General features: G+C 39.4%; 2 protein-coding genes across 2 annotated transcripts in view; both read left to right on the forward strand.

Moving 5' to 3' along the window:
* Positions 1–21184, forward strand: part of LOC108530186 (protocadherin beta-15) — a 172872-nt gene that overhangs the window by 32978 nt on the left and 118710 nt on the right. The gene's annotated exons all lie outside the window — the stretch shown is intronic.
* On the forward strand, positions 1951–19943 carry LOC108530150 (uncharacterized). The gene is given in 7 exon segments (XM_017872856.1): positions 1951–3751; positions 3754–3820; positions 3823–3917; positions 3920–4030; positions 4032–4596; positions 7478–7540; positions 16684–19943. Coding segments are annotated over 7 exon segments (4893 nt in total). The 5' UTR covers positions 1951–2176; the 3' UTR covers positions 19101–19943.

A 21184-nucleotide genomic window follows, 5' to 3' on the forward strand; every position in this document is an offset into this window, starting at 1 on the left:
ACATCATTTTTAATTTGTCCAAAGCCATAGAATATACAGCACCAAGAGTGAGCCCTAATGTAAACTACGGACTCCAGGTTATAATGATGTGCCAATGTAGATTCATTAGCTGTAGTAAATGAACCACTCTGGTGGAGGATGTTGATAATGGATGAGGCTGTGCTTGTGTGGGAACAGGGGTACATATGAAATCTCTGTACTTTACTCTCATATTTGCTGTGAACCTAAAACCATTCTAAAAATTAAAGTCTACTTTTAAAAAACTGGAGAACTTACTTCTTAGATAACAAAACTCATGATAAAGCTATAATAATTAACACAATGAGTTATTATAGGGTAAACAAGATTGAATAAAACATCTTCAGAGCTATGGTTACCTAATTTATAACAAAGATGACATTTCAAAAACAGTGGAAAATGGATTGTTTTTTAAATAGATGGTGCAAAGGTTTAAGGCATTCAGATACTTATATTTTAAAACTTTTGACTCCAACCTCATTCACTTGAAAAGTTAATTTCAGGTTGATTATAGCTCTAAAAAATACATCATATAAGAATATTTTCATGACCTTGGAGTATGTGAACATTTAAATAGAACACAAAAAATGCTAATCATAAATGAAAATTATTGACAAATCTGACTAAAGTGAAGAAATTGTATTCATCAAAGACACATAATAGACTTGAAATATAAACCATAGAGTGGGAAAAGATATTTGCAATACATATATCTAAAAAAGGACTTATACCCAGAATAATATGAGAATAAGCAAACAGGCAAATGCCTCCCCCCAAAAAAGTAAAAAGGTTTGCATAAGCCCTTCACAGGATTGTATACTAATGGCCGATAAACAGGAAAATGTGCTCACATTGTTTAATCACTGGGGAAAATGCTAACTAAAATTACAATGTGATATCACCAAACACTAACTAGAGTGGTTTAAAATGGAAAAGATAGCATCAAATGTTGGCAAGAATGTGGAGCAACTGGAACTCTCATACTTTGCTGGTATTAGTAAAACTACTTGAGAAAACTTTCCCATTATCTGCTAAAGCAACATATATGTGCACACTTTAATGCACAGCAATCCAACTCCTTTGAAAATATTCAACATAAACACATATATGTGGTCACCAAAAGACTAGTACAAGGATGTTTATACCAGTACTACCCAAAATAGTTTAAACCTGGAAAAAAAAAAAACGTTCATCAACTGGAGAATGAATAAACAAATCATAGTATATTCATACAACAGAATAATAAAAAGCAATGAGAATAAAATAAATAAGAGCAAGATGCCACAGATCAATTTGACAAACATAATATTGAGGAGAAGAAGCCAGACACATGAGAGTAACAATCTATAACTCCATTTGTATAAAGTTAAAAAAAAAAAAACAAAAACCTATGACAACAGAAGTCAGGACAGTGCTTATCTTTTGGGGAGAGGGCGGTAACCAGACAATAGCAGGTGGGGACTTGGGTTTGGGTAGTATTTTTAATCTAGGTTCTACTTATAGGAGTGTGTTCACTTTGCGAAATTCATTGAGTTGTACACCTATGATTTGTGCCATTTTCTGGGTGTTATTGGTGTTTACTTCAAAGTGAAAGTAATTTTTCTTAAACTTTAAATTTCTATAGCTATTCATGATCACTTATTTAATGTAATCAAATAAGAAACACCAAATAAAGTGTATTTGTGTACTCAAGGGTACTTTCATGGAGATTAATATATAATTTTAGGTTTTTCTCAAAAGTATTCTCTCACTGAAAATTAACTCCACAACGTTTATTTAGAACTTTCAGTAACTAAGAGCTGGAGATACAATCGGGAGAGCTTATGTGACAAAAGGGTATGGATACACGTCAGGGTTAGAATTTAGGATGAAATGGCAAATACTATATGCAATAGTAAATTAGGACGCCTGGTGGCGCTGCAGGCTAAGAGTGTGGATAGTGGGCTCTGCGGATACCTCAGGCGCCATTAAGCTGAGGAATCCAAACCCTGAATGCTTCCTAAAAGAAGGACGCATTTTAGGTAAGATCTTGTGGAGTGGGCCTCGTTCTTGTGGAAATCAGTTAAGAAAGATCGGATTCGCGGTTATTTAAGCAAATCATCTGGGTGGATTGTATACAGAGTTAAAGAAACTGCACCTTCTGGACCGGGTCTGAACAATGGAGACTGCGCTAGCAAAAACGCCACAGAAAAGGCAAGTTATGTTTCTTGCTATACTGTTGCTTTTGTGGGAGGCTGGCTCTGAGGCAGTTAGGTATTCCATACCAGAAGAAACAGAAAGTGGCTATTCTGTGGCCAACCTGGCAAAAGACCTTGGTCTTAGGGTGGGGGAACTGGCCACTCGGAGCGCGCGAATCCATTACAAAGGAGACAAAGAGCTCTTGCAGCTTGATATAAAGACCGGCAATTTGCTTCTATATGAAAAACTAGACCGGGAGGTGATGTGCGGGACGACAGAACCCTGTATATTGCATTTCCAACTCTTACTAGAAAACCCAGTGCAGTTTTATCAAACTGATCTGCAGCTCACAGATATAAATGACCATTCCCCAGAGTTCCCAGAGAGGGAAATGCTCCTAAAAATCCCAGAGGGCACCCAGCCAGGGACTGTGTTTCCTTTAAAAATAGCCCAGGACTTTGACATAGGTAGCAACACTGTTCAGAACTACACAATCAGCACAAATTCCCACTTTCATGTTGCTACTCATAATCGCGGAGATGGCAGAAAATACCCAGAGCTGGTGCTGGACAAAGCTCTGGACCGGGAGGAGCGGCCCGAGCTCAGCTTAACACTCACTGCACTGGATGGTGGTGCTCCGCCCAGGTCTGGGACCACCACAGTTCGCATTGTCGTCTTGGACAACAATGACAACGCGCCTGAATTTTTGCAATCACTCTACGAGGTACAGGTGCCCGAGAACAGCCCCCTTAACTCCTTAGTTGTCGCTGTCTCTGCCCGAGATTTAGATGCAGGAGCGTATGGGAGTGTAGCCTATGCTCTATTCCAAGGCGATGAAGTTACTCAACCATTTGTAATAGATGAAAAAACAGGAGAAATTCGCCTGAAAAGGGCATTGGATTTCGAGGCAACTCCATATTATAACGTGGAAATTGTAGCCACAGATGGTGGGGGCTTTTCAGGAAAATGCACTGTGGCTATAGAAGTGATGGATGTGAATGACAACGCCCCTGAACTCACCATGTCCACGCTCTCCAGTCCTACCCCAGAAAATGCCCCAGAAACTGTAGTTGCTGTTTTCAGTGTTTCTGATCCAGACTCCGGGGACAACGGTAGGATGATTTGTTCCATTCAGAATGATCTCCCCTTTCTTTTGAAACCCACATTAAAAAACTTTTACACCCTAGTGACACAGAGAGCACTGGACAGAGAGAGCCAAGCCGAGTACAACATCACCATCACTGTCACCGACTTGGGGACACCCAGGCTGAAAACCGAGCACAACATAACCGTGCTGGTTTCCGACGTCAATGACAACGCCCCCGCCTTCACCCAAACCTCCTACACCCTGTTCGTCCGCGAGAACAACAGTCCCGCCCTGCATATCGGCAGTGTCAGCGCCACAGACAGAGACTCAGGCACCAACGCCCAGGTCACCTACTCGCTGCTGCCGCCCCAGGACCCGCACCTGCCCCTCCCCTCCCTGGTCTCCATCAACGCAGACAACGGCCACCTGTTCGCCCTCTTCGCCCTCAGGTCGCTGGAGCTACGAGGCCGCTGCAGGAGTTCGAGTTCCGAGTGGGCCGCCGCACAGACGCGGCTACCCCTGGCGCTGAGAGGAGCGCTGGTGGCGCGTGCTGGTGCTGGACGCCAACGACAACTCCGCCCTTCGTGCTGTACCCCGCTGCAGAACCGCTCCGCGCCCCTGCACAGAGCTGGTGCGCCCGGGCCGGCCGAGACGGGCTATTTGGTGACCAAGGTGGTGGCGGTGGAACGGCGACTCGGGCCCAGAACGGCCTGGCTGTCCGTAGCCAGCTGGCTCAAGGCCACGGAGGGCCCGGCTGTTCGGCGTGTGGCCGCACCCCAAATGGGGCGAGGTGGGCACCGCCAGCCTGCTGAGCGAGCGCGACGCGGCCCAAGCACAGGCTTGGTGGTGCTGGTCAAGAGCAATGGCGAGCCCTCCGCGCTCTGCCACTGCCACGCTGCACGTGCTCCTGGTGGACGGCTTCTCCCAGCCCTATCTGCCACTCGCGGAGGCGGCCCCTGCCCAGGCCCAGGCCGACTCGCTCACCGTTTACCTGGTGGTGGCGTTGGCCTCCGTGTCGTCGCTCTTCCTCTTGTCAGTGCTCCTGTTCGTGGCGGTGCGGCTGTGCAGGAGGACCAGGGCGGCCTCGGTGGGTCGCTGCTCTGTGCCCGAGGGCCCCTTTCCAGGGCATCTGGTGGACGTGAGCGGCACCGGAACCCTGTCCCAGAGCTACCAGTACGAGGTGTGTCTGACGGGAGACTCAGGGACCGGCGAGTTCAAGTTCCTGAAGCCTATTATTCCTAACCTTTTGCCCCAGGGCGCTGGTGAAGAAATAGGGAAAACTGCCGCCTTCCGGAATAACTTTGGATTAAATTAGAGATCTCATTATGACGCGTTGTTTTCTGCCATTTATCCCAAACTTTTTCAGATCTAGAATTCGAGAGTGTCATGGACAAAAATTTCACCTTGAGATTTAGCTTTTATTTCCCTTTTCAATGGATTTGTCTGCTGAACTTTATGCTTCCCAAGTATTGAAAACTCGATTTTATTTCATTGCATTGATTTACATAGGGTCATTCCAAATCCATGCATGCTGTTGATTTTCCTGAGATTTTTTTCTCTTCTTGTTGGTACTTGTTGTGATAAACCATCTTAATAAAATCTAATATTAATTTTATTTTCTACATATTCTATCCATTCTATTTCATGACACTCTTAAGTATTACATATTTGATGCTAAAATGCAAAAATTAAAAATGTTTCAAATCATTATATTTTAATTGTTTAAAACAAAGACAAATACATACATATGCTAACAAATATGTGAGAAAATATGTAAAGGGCAGCAATCTTCTATTGACTTTTTTGCAGCCCTGATTCCTATTAGCAAACTTTTAAAAAACAGTTTAATTGAATTATTACTTACATGAAGAAAAGTGAACAAATCCTTTATGTTCAACTTAATATATATTCACAAAGTAACATATTTAGTACCAGCAGCTTGAAGAGAAAATGAAACATCACTGGCACCCCAGGTGCCACACAAATTACTCCTTATAATCACTGCTAGCCCAAGTATGGCAAATATGCTGACTTCCTATACTATAATTTATATAAACAGAGTAATAGAGTATGAACTGTTTGCATCTGGCTTTTTTTACTCAGCATTATGTTTATGAAATTTATCCATAATACAGCTTTTAAGTTTAGTCCTTTCATTCTCATTGCTGTATAATATTCCACTGTATGAATATACTACAATTTATTTTCTATCCTTTAGATCAGTATTTGGGATAGGGCAAAGTTTGGCTGTTATGAATTATACTGCTATAACCGTTATTTTAACATGCCTTTTGGCAACCTGTATATGCAGGTTTGTTGGGTATATGCCTAGAAGTGGAATTGTTGCCCATCTTGTAAGTACACGTTTACTTTTAGTAGACATTTCCCAATAGTCTTCCAGTGGTTGTACTAATTTACACTGCTATCCCCAGTATCTGGATGTACAAATTTTTCCACATTTCTGCCAACAAACTAGTACTGTCTGCTTTTTCATTTTATCCCATTGACAAGCACTTTATACATTTTTAAAAATTCTTGTATTTACTTTCTTATCACTAAGGAATATGTTTGTAACCGTTATGAGCTGAACTGTGTTCCCAAATCCCCCTCAAATTCATATGTTGAAACCCTAACTCCCACTACCTCAGAATGTGACTATATTTAAAGATAGGCCCTTAAAAAAAGAGGTAATCACATTCAAATGGGTCATTAGGGCAGACCTTAATCCGATATAACTGCTGTACTTATAAGATGAGATTAGAACATGAAGAGATGCCAGACATGTGAACACACAGAGGGATGATTATGTGAAGACACTAGAAGAAGATAGCCATCTACAAGCCAAAGAGAGAGGCCTCCAAATGAAACCAACCCTGCCAACACTTTGATCTTGGACTTCTAGATTCCAGAACTGTGAGGAAAGAAATATCTGTTGTTTAAGCCACCCAGTCTGTGGTATTTGTTACAGCAGCCCTCGCAAACTAATGTAGTAACTTTCACAAACTTTAGACAATTTCCTATTAAGATAGCACACTTAAAACAACTTCAATCTTTTGTTTTTCAGATAAAGCTATATTACTATTTTTGGGTACTTCTCTGATCAAACTGAAACCTCTCTTTATTGTTCCAGTAATAACAGTTTCATTAGATTTTTGTATGAAAAAAAGAATATCATTCTTCCTTTTATATCTGTTTCTCTCTTACACTTTCCAACCTCTCTCAGTTAACTTCTACTTTTACATTTTACATTTTTACAACCATAGCTAAGAATTACTTGTCTTGTCTATAGATATATTTTAGAACCTGAAGATAATATTTAAAATTTACTTTTAATGACTATATAAATTATGAATGCCCTGCAGTCCCAAATTACTAAGAACACACCGTATCAGAACAAAGTTGGGTTTATTGACTTGTTGCAATGAAGGAGACTGCTCACAGTAGGAAACAGGAGCCACTTTAGTAACAGAGTCTTACAAAGGAGTTATAAGATTTGGTCTTCTGTTAGGTGTTTTTAACAGAGATTCAAGAAGTACAGGTTAGCTCTGGATTGGATGCTTTCAGAAAATTGGGGTAATTCTGTATTATTTTAATGAATTTCATTTAGGAAGTGGGAAAAACACTGGAATTAAATCTGTAATTGGTAAATAAGCAGCATTCACTCATACTAGCAAGGAAAAAGAGCTCTTTTGTTTTTTCTTTTTGTTTTAGACATTGTCTCCTCAAGCATGAAGTCTTGCTTCATCAGAGTTACAAGGTTATTTTCTGGTCTTGGTGCTATATGAAATTGTTTGCATTCAATAGGAGAAGATTATGGCTGACCTATGAGTGTCAGAACAGTTCCCGGTTGTTGAGCTGATTATCTTCTCAAAATATTGTTCATTGCTGAGCCATATTACTTACTGAAACCTCTAAATAGTCTGGGATTACTTAGGGATATAAGTAATCTTAGATCTGAGATTACTTCATTTCTACTATTATTTTCTTAATAGTGTATCCCTAAGTTTAATCTTGTTATTCCCATTTGAGATTTGTGCTTGTCCACTATTAAATATTCTTAATGAAAAAATTTAAAACACAAAAATCAAAAAAGATATTGAATATTCTTAGTTATTTTTCTGTTCCTTATATTTCCTTTATTTTACATTTTTAGCTTTTCTTCTATGTCCTGATGTCTCTCACTTTATTTTTTAGTGATAGGCACTATCTTTCCTGCTCTTTGGATCCAATGTTGTGCTTCCTGTGCCATTGAAAACAGTATGTTCCTAAAATCAAGACCAGATAGATTCATCATTTTAGACTCCATTAATTGGCTTTACCATATTTTCAAAATCTCAATCAATAATTCACTTTACCATATTTCCTAACCTGAAGCCCTCTAGCTTTCTGCTTCCATCTGTACTAAATGATCTCTATGTCTGTACAAAACTGTCATCTTGTCTTCATACCTCTCCTGGTTGAGTCAGATCACTTGTCTCCCTTTTTATTCCCTCTTTTTGCTACAATATATCCTGAAATGTCTTCCTAAGGGAGGGTTCACAAAAAAACAACTTTCTGCATTGCTGCCAGTCTGAAAATGCATTTAGTTTTCCTTCATATTTAATTATTTTGTCAGATACAGAATTATTGCTTGGAAATTTAAAATCATTAATATATGGATTATTGATTCATGATTTTTGATAACAAATTTTATACTAGTGTGATTCTTGATTTTTATATCCCCATCTCTCTCTCTCTCTTTCCATATTTCTGTGGAGAAAAGAATTTTTTGTGTCTCCTTCCCTCAGAATTTTCTCTCTTCTTTTTAGATGTCTTGAATTTCATAATAGTATTATAATTTTTTCATTCATTTTACTGAACACTCAATGTACTTATGTATTCTAACAATTTATACCTTTTTATCTCTGGGATTACTTCATTTCTATTATTATTATTATTATTATTATTATTATTATTTTGAGACAGATCTCACTCTGTCACCCAGGCTGGAGTGCAGTGGTGCAATCTGCAGTCTTGGCTTACTGCAACCTCTGCCTCCTGGGTTCAAATGATTTTCCTGACTCAGCCTCCTGAGTAGGTAGGACTATAGGTGCACACCGCCACATCCAGCTAATTTTTTTTTTTTAATAGAGTTGGGGTTTCACCATATTGGCTAGGCTGGTCTCGAACTCCTGACCTCAAGTGATCTACCTGCATCAGCCTCCCAAAGTGCTGGGATTACAGGTGTGAGCCACTGTACCTGGCCCATTTCTACTATTATTTTTTTAATAGTTGTATCCCTAAGTTTAATCTTGTTATTTCCTTCTGAAACTTATGCTTGTCAGATATTGAATATTCTCAATTATTTCTCTGTTTCTTATATTCTCTTTTATTTTATATCTTTAGCTTTTCTTCTATGTTCTGAAGTCTCTCACTTTATTTTTGAGTATTTCTAATGATTTTTAGTCTTAGTGGCATATTCAAGTTTCTACAAACTTTGTTATTAAACATTATTATATATCATGTACTATTATTACTACTACATACTTTCGGTGTACTTGGCTATTTTCTGAGTACTTTATACATATCTCATTTAATCCTCAAAATAATGGTACAATTAGTGTCAACATTTTCAAGGTGAACAAACTGTAACACACAGAGGTAAAGCAATTTGCCCAAAGTCACTGTCCTAATGAGTTTGGGCTGCTGTAACAAATACTATAGATTGAGTGGCTTATAAATAACAGAAAGTAATGTTTTACAGTGTTAGAGGTTGGAAGTCCAAAATCAGGGTGCCAGCATAGTTGAGTTCTGGTGAGGGTCCTCTTCCAGGTTTCAGAGCGCTGACTTCTCCTTGTATCCTCACATGGCAGAAAAAATGCAAGAGAGCTCTCTGGAATCACTTTTATAAATGCACTAATCTCATTCAGGGCTGCTTCATCGTAACCTAATTACCACTCAAAGCCCTACTTCCTACCATCATGTTGGGGGTTAGGATTTCAACAATCACCTAGCTAATAAGAGGTGGTAATAGAATTTGAATCCAGGCAAACTGACCCCAGAGAAATTGCTTCATGTTTATTAAAGAATTTTTTTTTTTTTTTTTTAAGCGAAAAGGTCTTGCTATGTTACCCAGGCTGGTTTTGAACTTCTCACCTCAAGTGATCCTCTTGCCTTGGCCTCTTGAGTAGCAGGCAGATGCTACCATGCCCAGCTCAGAAATTGCTGTTTGTTTGTTTTTACTTTTTTCTATTTTAAAATCTATCAAAATTCAAAAGCGTGCATACAACATGTATGTACAATAATAATAATAAACAATAATAACATGGTCACTCATCTACCCATTACCCAGCTTAAGAATTAGAATGATGCCAAGATGTTATGCCTCCATCATAACATCTTTCAACCCTATGAAAAGAAACAGTTTTCTGAATTTTACTTGTTTGTTCTTCTTTATAGTTGCAATAGAAAAGCTTGTATTCCTAAATGATTTATCATTTAGTTTTATCTGTCTTTGCAATTTATATAAATGAATTTATATGGTATGGATCCTCTGTGAGCTTGCTCTTTTTAATCATTATGCTATTGAATTTATCCATGTTAATTCAGTTCATTCACTTAATTCTTCCATAGTATTCCATTATATAAATGGAGTACTATGAACTTTAAATTCTTTTACTAATGTTTTACTTTTGGTTGTTCTAAGAGTTTTGTTACTATAAACAATGCTGCTATAAGCATTCTTGAATATATTGCCTCATTCATTTCGGCAAAGGTTCCTTTTGGGTACAGGCACAACCAGGAAGGGATTATCTGGGTCATACCAAGAATCAGGAAAATATTAAAGTGAATGAAAAAGACAACAAAGAGATGCTGACACCAAGATGACAGTTGTTAGAATTATCTGACAAATATTTATACACAGACCTCATCAAAATGTTTTAATGAGCAATTATGAACATATTTGAAACAAATGAAAAACAGTCTCAGCAAAGAAATCAAAGATATAAAGAAATCCCTGTGGAAATTTTAGAAATTAAAGATATAATAATGGGGCCGGGTGTAGTGGTTCACGCCTGTAATCCCAGCACTTTGAGAGGCCAAGATGGGTGCATCACCTGAGGTCAGGAATTCGAGACCAGACTGGCCAACATGGTGAAACCATGCCTCTACTAAAAACACAAAATTAGCCAGGCGTGGTGGTGCATGCCTGTTACCCCAACTACTTGGGAGGCTGAGGCAGGAGAATCACTTGAACCCAGGAGGCGGGGAGGTTGCAGTGAGCCAAGATTGCCCCGCTACACTCTAGCCTGGGTGACAGAGCAAGACTCTGTCTAAAAAAAAAACAAAAAAACAAAACAAAACAAAAAAACAAACCCAGATATAATAACTGAAATAAAAACTCAAGATAATGGGCTCCACAGCAGAATGGAAGGAACAAAAAATCAATGAACCAGAAAATGGAGCAATAGAAATTACCCATTCTGAAGAAGAAAGAGAAAATAGACCATAAAAAATGAACAGAGGTTCAGGAACCTGTGGGACCATACCAAAAGATCTAACCTTTGTGTCACTGGAGTCCCAAAAGAAGGCCAGACGGAGGGTGGAGCTAAAAAAAGTACTCAAAGGAATAATGGCTGGAAACTAAGCACATTGGCAAAAGGCATAAACCAGAGATTCAAGAAGCGGAACAAATCCCAAACAGGATACACCCAAAGGAATCCACACCAAGAGGCATCATAGTGAAATTTCTGCAAACTAAAGACAAAATATCTTTAAAGCAGTGAAGGAGAAATGACACCTTACCTACAGGGCAGTAACGATTTGAATGAGAGTAAATTCCTCATCAGAAACCATGGAGGCTAGAAGGAAGATGCACAATATTTTTTAAGTGCTGAAAGAAAACAACTGTCATCCCAAAATCCTATATCCAGTGAAACTACCCTTCAGGAAAAGAATTTGTTGCCAGTACACCTACCTTAAAATATTTGCTAATGCAAGTTCTCCAAACAGAAAGGAAACAATTTAAAAAGCAATCTTGGAACATCAAGAAGGAAGAAACAACACAGGAAACAAAAATATGAGTAAATACAACAGACTTTTCTTTTTCTCTTGAGGTTCCAAAATTATGTTTGGTGGTTGAATCCAACATTATAACACTTTCTAAATGTGGTCCTAAGTGTATGTACAGGAAATATTTAACACATGTTATAAATGAACGAGGGCAAAAGGACACTAAGGGAGGTACATTTTCTATGCTTCATTTGAACTGGTAAAAATATCAGTTACTGATATCAATCAGTAAACTGATAAGTTGTGTATATATAGTGTAATACCTAGAGTAATCAGTAAAAGCTATAAAAGTGATACACTAAAAAAAAACACACACACACTACAACTAAATCAAAACAGAATTCTAAAAAATGTTCCAATAACCCACAGGAAGGTAGAAAAATGAAAACGGAGAAACAAACAAAAAAACACAGAAAACAAACAGGAAACAAAAAATGGCAGAGTTAATCTCTACTAATCTATAGTTATGTTAAATGTAAATCATTTGAGCACATCAGTTAAAACAAAAACATTGGGAGAATGGGTTTGAAAAATTATGACCCAACTATATGTATCAAACTTAATTTCAAATATAATGATATATGCAGTTTGAAAGTAAAAAGACAAAAATGTATACAATTATTAATGCAAAAATAAAGCAGGAGCTGGGTGCAGTGGCTCACGCCTGTAATTCCAGCACTTTGGGAGGCTGAGGCAGGAGGATCACCTAAGGTCAGGAATTTGAGACCAGCCTGGTCAACATGGTGAAACCCCGTCTCTACTAAAAATACAAAATCAGCTGCTGTGGTGGCGGGCTCCTGTAATCCCAGCTACTCCAGAGGCTGAGGCAGGAGAATTGCTCAAACCTGGGAGGTGAAGGTTGCTGTGAGCTGAGATCACACCATTGCACGCCAGCCTGGGAGACAAGAGCACAACTCCGTCTCAAAAATAAAGAAATAAATAAAAATTAGAATAACTAACTAAATAAATTAATTAATAAAGCAGGGGTAGCCATAAGGTCATATAAAGTAGACATGAGAGCAAAGAAAATGATCATATAAAGTAAACATGAGAGCAAAGAAAGTCATCATATAAAGTAGACATGAGAGCAAAGAAAATCATCAGAGACTGCATGGGACATATCAGAGACTGCATGGGACACAGCAGGATATTGTATAATGATAAAAGAAGAAAACATAGCAATCCCAAATGTATATATAAAAAACTGCAAAATGTATGAAGCAAAATCTGACAGAAGGAGAAATAGAGAAATCCACAATTACAATTGGAGACTTCAATGACCTTCATCAATTGATAGACCAACAAGACAGAAAATCAGCAGCGATACAGAAGCACTCAATAATGCCATCAACTAACAGCATCTGATTAATATTTATAAAACACTCCAATACCAGAATACACCAGAACACTCCAATACTAGAATACAACAGAACATTCCAATACCAGAATATACTAGAATAAAAAATACCAGAATACACCAGAATAAACACTACCAGAATACACATTATTTTCAAATCCTCACAGAACCTATGTAACATAACCACAACCTCAGCCGTAAAACCAACCTCAACCAAATTAATAGTGAAATCATACAGAGTGGGTTCTCTAAGCACAATGAAATTAAACTAAAAATGAATAATGGAAAGGTAAGAGGAAAACCTTCAAATACTCGGATATGTAGCAACATACTTCTAAATAATCTATGAATCAAAAAGAAGATCTCAAGGGAAATTTAAAAATACATTGACCTGAATTGAAAATGAAAATACAACACATCAAATTTTGTGAGACATAGCTAACACAGGGCAGAGAGGAAAATTTTATAGCACTAAATATGTACATTAGAAAAGAGGAAAATTTTCAAATCGGTCACCCACCAGTTTATCAGTTTCAAGCTTCTACCTCAAGAATCTAGAAAAATATGAGGAAAATAAACCCGAAGCATTCAGAAAGAAGGAAATAACAAAGATAATAGAAGAAATCAAGAAAATTCAAAGCAAATAGAGAAAGCAATAAAGAAACAAAAAACTAGTTCTTCAAAAAACATTTTAAAAAAGACAAACCTCTAGCAATACTGACAAAGTGTCTTACCCAATCATTTCAGATTTCAAGTGTGATTTAGTATCAAATCCTTTACATTTTCAACTTCCTTGCAGCATATCTCCTGTAAATTGAGTTTCTTTAAGTGATTGCTTATATATCATCTCTAACTTTTCCCTGTATTACTGTGTTTTCTTTCCATATAACTAAAGAAGAGTTTTAAGAGAGTCAATTTGTCCTTGAAGGTCTTTTTCTTTCTCTTTTGATAAACTTGAATAATTTTTTAAAATTATAATGGGATTAACTGAAACATAAAATGGAAATCAGCTCCATCAGCTATGCAGTACGGGCACAGGTTGGGCATTCCTAATCCAAAAATCCAAAAATAGGAACTGCTCCAAAACCGGCAACTTTTTGAGCCAATCTGATGCCACAAGTAGAAAATTCCACACATAAGTACATAATGCAAACTTTGTTTCATGCACAAAATTGTTTAAAAATATTATACAAAATTACCTTCAGGCTATTTGTATAAGATGTACATGAAACTTAAATGAATTTCATGTTTAGACTTGGTTCTTATTCCCAAGATATCCCAGTATGTACATGCGAATATTCTAATATCTAAAAAATCTGAAATCTGAAACACTTCTGGTCTCAAGCATTTCGGACAAGGGCTGCTCAACCTGTCATTACAGGCTAACTAAATAAAATTAATTTTAACATACTTTACAACGTTCAATCAGTTAAAATACTATTTCAGCTTGCTGGTAACAGTCCAGCTAAATTAATCTATTACTTCACTTTAGCATACACGAGCATAAAGAATATGGGGCATGGTGCTTTTTCACATTGTCTACTTTTGCATCATGTGTCCAGATGAGACCAAGGCTTTTGCTCCGCAGTTAATAAAACTGAGCTTCAAAATATGATTAAGATGATTCCCAGTGAATGATGAAAATGTTCCGTATCTTGAAAAAAGTGTGAGTTACACACATGAATCCATTTTTTAAAATGGCACAGTTAAGATTGGTGCATTTCAACTTCTGTAAACATTGCCTTAAGAAAAGAACTATACAAAAGTAATCGTTGAACAGGAAGCAGAGAATGGAGAGAAAGGTATAGACAAAACGAGACAACAGAATGTTGTGAAACTGATGGCGTATGGAGGCTTATTCTGTTTACTTTGTATATGTTGGAATTTTTCCATAATAAAAATTTTAAGTTAATGAGTCCTTGTGAGAACATGTTTATGAATGCAAAGTTAATTCAGTCTACTCTAGCCAATCAAATCAAAGCAAAAGAGGGCAAAAGAGAGAAACATTCTCCTGAGATAATCTAATGTAATCCATTTTCTATAAAAAGGCAGTATCTTGATAGACCCAACTGATATCTTTTTGGGTATTTTGAGATATTATCCTCTTTCCATATAACTACCAATGTTATCAAAGTCTTTTCAAGGATCTAAATGGAGTTTGACAAATACTGTACCGCTGGTAAATTTGCTTTGAAGTAAAAAATAATTCAACAACCTATATTCGAGGATGCCTGGTGGTGCTTCAGAGAAAGAGAGTGAATAAAAGACTTCGTGAATGCTGTTTAGCTGGAATCAGAACTCAGAATGCTCACTGAAAGAAGAAAGCATTTAAGATTGAGCAGGAAATAATGGCCTTGTTTCAGCAAAGAAGTGACACCCTTCCAAGATGTTTATTATTGTTGGTTTTATATCATAAGTTCATTTTGTTACTCACATCCTCAAGGAACAGTGTATTCTCAGTAGCATCTATCAAGTGAACCCTGGAGGCTGGTCACATTCATAATCTTTTGTTTTTCTGGCTACATAGGGGTGATTTTGAACTATAAGATCATCTCAGCTATTTAGAGTTTAGATTTTATTTAGCCTTATTTATTTTACCTAGAGTTTATGTATTTGAAAATATCCTAATTTTTAATCTTCTATCACCTTGGCTGTTACCGGAAGTGAACTTTGTTTGAGCTCAATTGATTTCACCTCTCAATAAATATGAAATCAATCTGAAATGAATTGAATTGTTTGGCATATTTTGCCTCTTCTATGTGCACTAATCTGTTTCACACATTTTCAGCTTGCTTAGAGATACATGTTCCAATGTATCTGAGCAGAAACTAGTGAGATGGGAATGGATATAGCCATAATATTCCATCATTGAATTCCATGGCATTCACTCAAATGTAATTCACCTTTTTTACAGTACCTTAATTTGGCCTGTATTTATAGGACTTGGTGTTCTTTTTGCTGTGAGAAGATGGTGAAGGTAATTCTTGAATGTTTGTTTTCTGCACTACGTCATGTTTGTACAACAGGGTAATATATTTGGAACTTGATTAAATAATGTAAGAGGGGAATTTGATCAAAAAAGTTAAAATAAAATGCACAAGCCTCTTAAAACAATGCCTAATTCTATCCATGCAAAAATGGGGTAGAATCCTAAAATGCTTATGACAAATACTTGATTGCTTCTAGTCCCTCTTTTAAATACGTTAATTTACTTATATACGTGTATCATAAATACTTCGTTGCCTCAGTTTCCCTCCTAATAGCCTAATTGTTCTTTTTACTGTGCAGGCGTAACTATATAACAAAGTAAGTTTTTTGTTCTTGCCATTTATGAGTGTATAATTTAGATAATTTATTATTTTACCATTATTGTTGCTAACAAACTTCATTGTTTTGCATTGTTTGTTGGGACAATTAAATAGTGTACCTCTTGGACTCATGGATTAAATGGCTCATCAGAGATAAATTGCACTGCTGAAGAATCAAAGGAGAAAGATTGAAGTGTAGAATCTGCACTTCAATCTTTCTCCTTAATTAGCACCACCAGGGAATTTGATTCAAGTTCTAGAGGGGAGTGAACCCAGGAATTGGCTTAAAAGCAAAACGTACACACAAAGAAACCAAAGCTCGCAAGCAATTATTTATGCATGTGGTCCACGCACTCAGTCTGAGAAACACTGACTCGACTTAAAAGTCTTTATAATGCTCAGATTTCGGAAATGCTATTGACCTGAAACATCTCATGAAGTTATTAGTTTGAACGCGAGGTGGCGGTACAAGCTAAGAGAGTGAATGAACGTTCTGCAGACTCGGTGGACTCTGTTTCACCCAGAAGCCAAGTGAAAATACAGACCACATTTACAGCTAAAGCTGAGACAGATGTGTCCGGGAAGGCAGTCGTCGCCAGACAAGTTGTAAGAACGAATTTAAAAATCTCTGCAAAGACATCTGAGAGGGTCGACGGTGGATGTGGTGATTGGGAGCTGAAAAGGATTTTTCTTCTGTAATCAGACAACAATAGACACGATGCAAACTAAAGTACAGAACAAGAAAAGGCAAGTGGCATTCTTCATTTTATTGATGCTTTGGGGAGAGGTAGATTCTGAATCGATTCAGTATTCCGTATTGGAGGAGACAGAAAGTGGCACGTTTGTGGCCAATTTGACAAAGGACCTGGGACTGAGGGTGGAGGAGCTGGCTGCACGGGGCGCTCGGGTTGTTTTCAAAGGGAACAGACAACATTTGCAGCTTGATCCACAGACCCATGATTTACTGCTAAATGAAAAACTGGACCGGGAGGAACTGTGTGGCTCCACTGAGCCGTGTGTGCTACCTTTCCAAGTGTTACTGGAAAATCCCTTGCAGTTTTTTCAGGCTTCCTTGCGTGTCAGAGATATAAATGACCACTCCCCGGAATTCCCTGCCGGAGAAATGCTCTTGAAAATATCAGAAATTACTATGCCAGGAAAGATATTTCCTTTGAAAATGGCACACGATTTAGACACTGGCAGCAACGGCCTTCGGAGCTACACAATCAGCTCCAACCCTCACTTCCACGTTCTCACCCGCAATCGCAGCGAAGGCAGGAAGTTCCCGGAGCTGGTGCTGGACAAACCGTTGGACCGCGAGGAGCAGCCCCGACTCACGCTAACGCTCACCGCGCTGGATGGTGGGTCTCCGCCCAGGTCAGGGACCTCCGAGATTCACATCCAGGTTTTGGACATCAATGACAACATCCCCGAGTTTGCTCAGGAGCTCTATGAGGCGCAAATCCCCGAGAACAATCCCCTCGGCTCTCTGGTTATTACTGTCTCAGCCAGAGATTTAGATGCAGGATCGTTTGGGCAGGTATCTTACGCCCTGTTTCAAGCCGATGACATCAACCAACCGTTCGAAATAAACGCAATCACAGGAGAAATTCGGTTGAGAAAGGCTTTGGATTTTGAGGAAGTTCAGTCTTATGACGTGGATGTTGAGGCCACAGATGGTGGGGGCCTATCAGGAAAATGCTCTTTAGTCGTCAGGGTCCTGGACGTGAATGACAACGCCCCTGAACTCACTATGTCGTTCTTCATCAGCCCCATCCCAGAAAACTTGCCAGAGATCATAGTGGCAGTTTTCAGTGTTTCAGATGCAGACTCTGGGCATAACCAACAGGTTATTTGTTCAATAGAGAACGATCTCCCTTTTCTACTAAGACCTTCCGTGGAGAATTTCTACACCCTGGTAACAGAAGGGGCACTGGACAGAGAGAGCAGAGCCGAGTACAACATCACCATCACCGTCACTGATTTGGGGACACCCAGGCTGAAAACCCAGCAGAGCATAACCGTGCAGGTCTCCGACGTCAATGACAACGCCCCCACCTTCACCCAAACTTTCTATACCCTGTTCGTCCGCGAGAACAACAGCCCCGCCCTGCACATTGGCAGCGTCAGCGCCACAGACAGAGACTCAGGCACCAACGCCCAGGTCACCTACTCGCTACTGCCACCCCAGGACCCGCACCTGCCCCTCGCCTCCTTGGTCTCCATCAACGCGGACAACGGCCACCTGTTCGCCCTCAGGTCGCTGGACTACGAGGCCCTGCAGGCCTTCGAGTTCCGCGTAGGCACCACAGACCGCGGGTCCCCGGCGCTGAGCAGCGAGGCGCTGGTGCGCGTGCTGGTGCTGGACGCCAACGACAACTCGCCCTTCGTGCTGTACCCGCTGCAGAATGGCTCCGCGCCCTGCACCGAGCTGGTGCCCCGGGCGGCCGAGCCCGGCTACCTGGTGACCAAGGTGGTGGCGGTGGACGGCGACTCGGGCCAGAACGCCTGGCTGTCGTACCAGCTGCTCAAGGCTACGGAGCCCGGGCTGTTCGGCGTGTGGGCGCACAATGGCGAGGTGCGCACCGCCAGGCTGCTGAGCGAGCGCGACGCGGCCAAGCACAGGCTGGTGGTGCTGGTCAAGGACAATGGCGAGCCTCCGCGCTCTGCCACTGCCACGCTGCACGTGCTCCTGGTGGACGGCTTCTCCCAGCCCTACCTGCCTCTCCCGGAGGCGGCCCCTGCCCAGGCCCAGGCCGACTCGCTCACCGTCTACCTGGTGGTGGCGTTGGCCTCGGTGTCGTCGCTGTTCCTCTTGTCGGTGCTCCTGTTCGTGGCGGTGCGGCTGTGCAGGAGGAGCAGGGCGGCCTCTGTGGGTCGCTGCTCGGTGCCCGAGGGCCCCTTTCCAGGGCATCTGGTGGACGTGAGCGGCACCAGGACCCTGTCCCAGAGCTACCAGTACGAGGTGTGTCTGATGGGAGGCTCAGGAACAAATGAGTTCAAGTTCCTGAAGCCGATTATCCCCAACTTCCCTCCTCAGGGCACTGAGAGAGAAATGGAAGAAACCCCCACCTTTCCGAATAGCTTCCCATTTAGTTAAGTGTGGGATTATTTTACTAAATCTCATGTTTGGAGATCTCTTTTAACTTAAAGTTACATGTTCTGTTTCTTTTTTATTTTACCTCTATTCTTTAGGTTGAAATTTTATATAAAGTAAGATACTGGGTGTCTTAGTATTTCCTGTTCATGCTTAGGAGTTTATTACTTCACTTGAGGGTACTTGACAATATGAACACAAAGTAAATTTTTATTTGCATACTTTTAAACTTTTGAAATTAAATTATCTATTCTTCTCCCACCCAAAAAAAAGTATTGTAAATCCTTAAGTAAGATTGTATTTCTAGCTATTGGTAAGAGTTGTTTCACTACTGCTATGTAGGACTGTTTTTAAAATGTAAGTATTTAATATTATTTAATCCTCCAATGTCTCATTTTGCAGTAACTCCTACAGTGTGTAACACTAAAAATAAGAACTAATGATGGCTAAACACTAAAGTAGCCATTCATACTTATGCATATTTTAGTATCCCATAATAATCAATCCAAAATTTTTGTGACTATAGACTTTACTGAAGTGTCAACACATTAGTTTGTGAGCCTCATGTAAGAACATGATGGTCTTAAAAAAAAAGTCATACCAATTATAAATGCTTAATAAATATTTGCTGAACATTAGTAACATTCTAGTACTGATTTTTAAAAAAACTATTGTATCTACAGCAAAATGCTAATATTCTCTGTACAATAAAATATCCTTGCCAATGAGTGAAAGTATGAAATATCACTTCTTAGTCAAATCACTATTGCTTTCCTTCAAAACAGAAAACACTCTTGACTCTTCTACTCACCCTACATACCACTACAGAAAATAAAATACTTAACAGTACAGTTTACCTTTTTGTCTTTGTTTAACAATTTGAAAGTTGAAAGGCTTTCAGAGTATATTTGCCAAACTCCTCCTCTCACTTTCTCAAGATATTTGGTATCTACCAAAATCTAAGTAAGGTATTAGTGGCAGGTTATTTGGTAACATCAGATTTTCCCTTCTAGTGTTGTGTAAGCATCATTTGCCTGTATTAACCATAAAACCATTTACCTTCACAGTTTAGCCCATATTTAGTCTTATTTGTGTCAGTTGTGTTTGTGATATTTCATTTAAAAATCCCTCTTTCAACTTTCTATCAAAGGTAAGCAATGTATATTAAAATGACCATTCAGTGAATATTTTATTTTATTTTGAGACGGAGTTTTGCTCTGGTTGCCCAGGTTGGAACACAGTGGCACGATCTTGGCTCACTGCAACCTCAGCCTCCCAGGTTCAAGTGATTCTCCTGCCCCAGCCTCCTTAGTAGCTAGGATTACAGGTGCATGCCACCACACCCAGCTAATTTTTATATTTTTAGTAGAGATGGGGTTTCGCCATCTTGACCAGGCTGGTGTCAAACTCCTGACCTCATGATCCACCCACCTCAGCCTCCCAAAGTGCTGGGATTACTGGCATGAGCCACCACACCTGGCCAACTATTTTATTTTTATCCTTAATTGAAGTGGAACTGGGCTGAACTAAGTTATATTTGACTGTGTTTTGTGTCCAGATAAGTGAACTGACTGTCATGGATGATTACCAACTGATTAAATGAGTGTGGAGAACATTTACTGTTTTGTGTTCTCAGATATATACCCTCTTCTCCTTAGAACAGCATTCTTCCTTGGTGAGATTCCTTCTTCCATTGTTCTCACTCCAGTCACTTGGCTTTCGGTTGAAGCAGTAGCGTTTTTCAATATCCCCATCCCCTTAATCCTAGAGAATGTACACTGGGGTGGTATCCTGTCCAATGCAGACAGGTCAATACCCTTCCTCAGAAAGTGTATTTTTGACTTTGTCAACTTCGTTTTCTTCTTTACATTTGTAGAAAAGACACTGCCTAGATTCTGAGCTTATATTGATTTTTTTTTTTTTTTTTTTGAGACAAGTCTTGCTCTGTTACCCGGGCTGAAGTGCAGTGGCATGATCTCAGCTCACTGCAACCTCCACCTGCCAGGTTCAAGTGATTCTTCTGACTCAGCCTCCCGAGTATCTGGGACTACAGGTGTGTGCCACCATACCTGACTAATTCTCATATT

Source organism: Rhinopithecus bieti, unplaced genomic scaffold, assembly GCF_001698545.2.
Source record: "Rhinopithecus bieti isolate Rb0 unplaced genomic scaffold, ASM169854v2 scaffold_7438, whole genome shotgun sequence".
Lineage (NCBI taxonomy): Eukaryota > Metazoa > Chordata > Mammalia > Primates > Cercopithecidae > Rhinopithecus > Rhinopithecus bieti.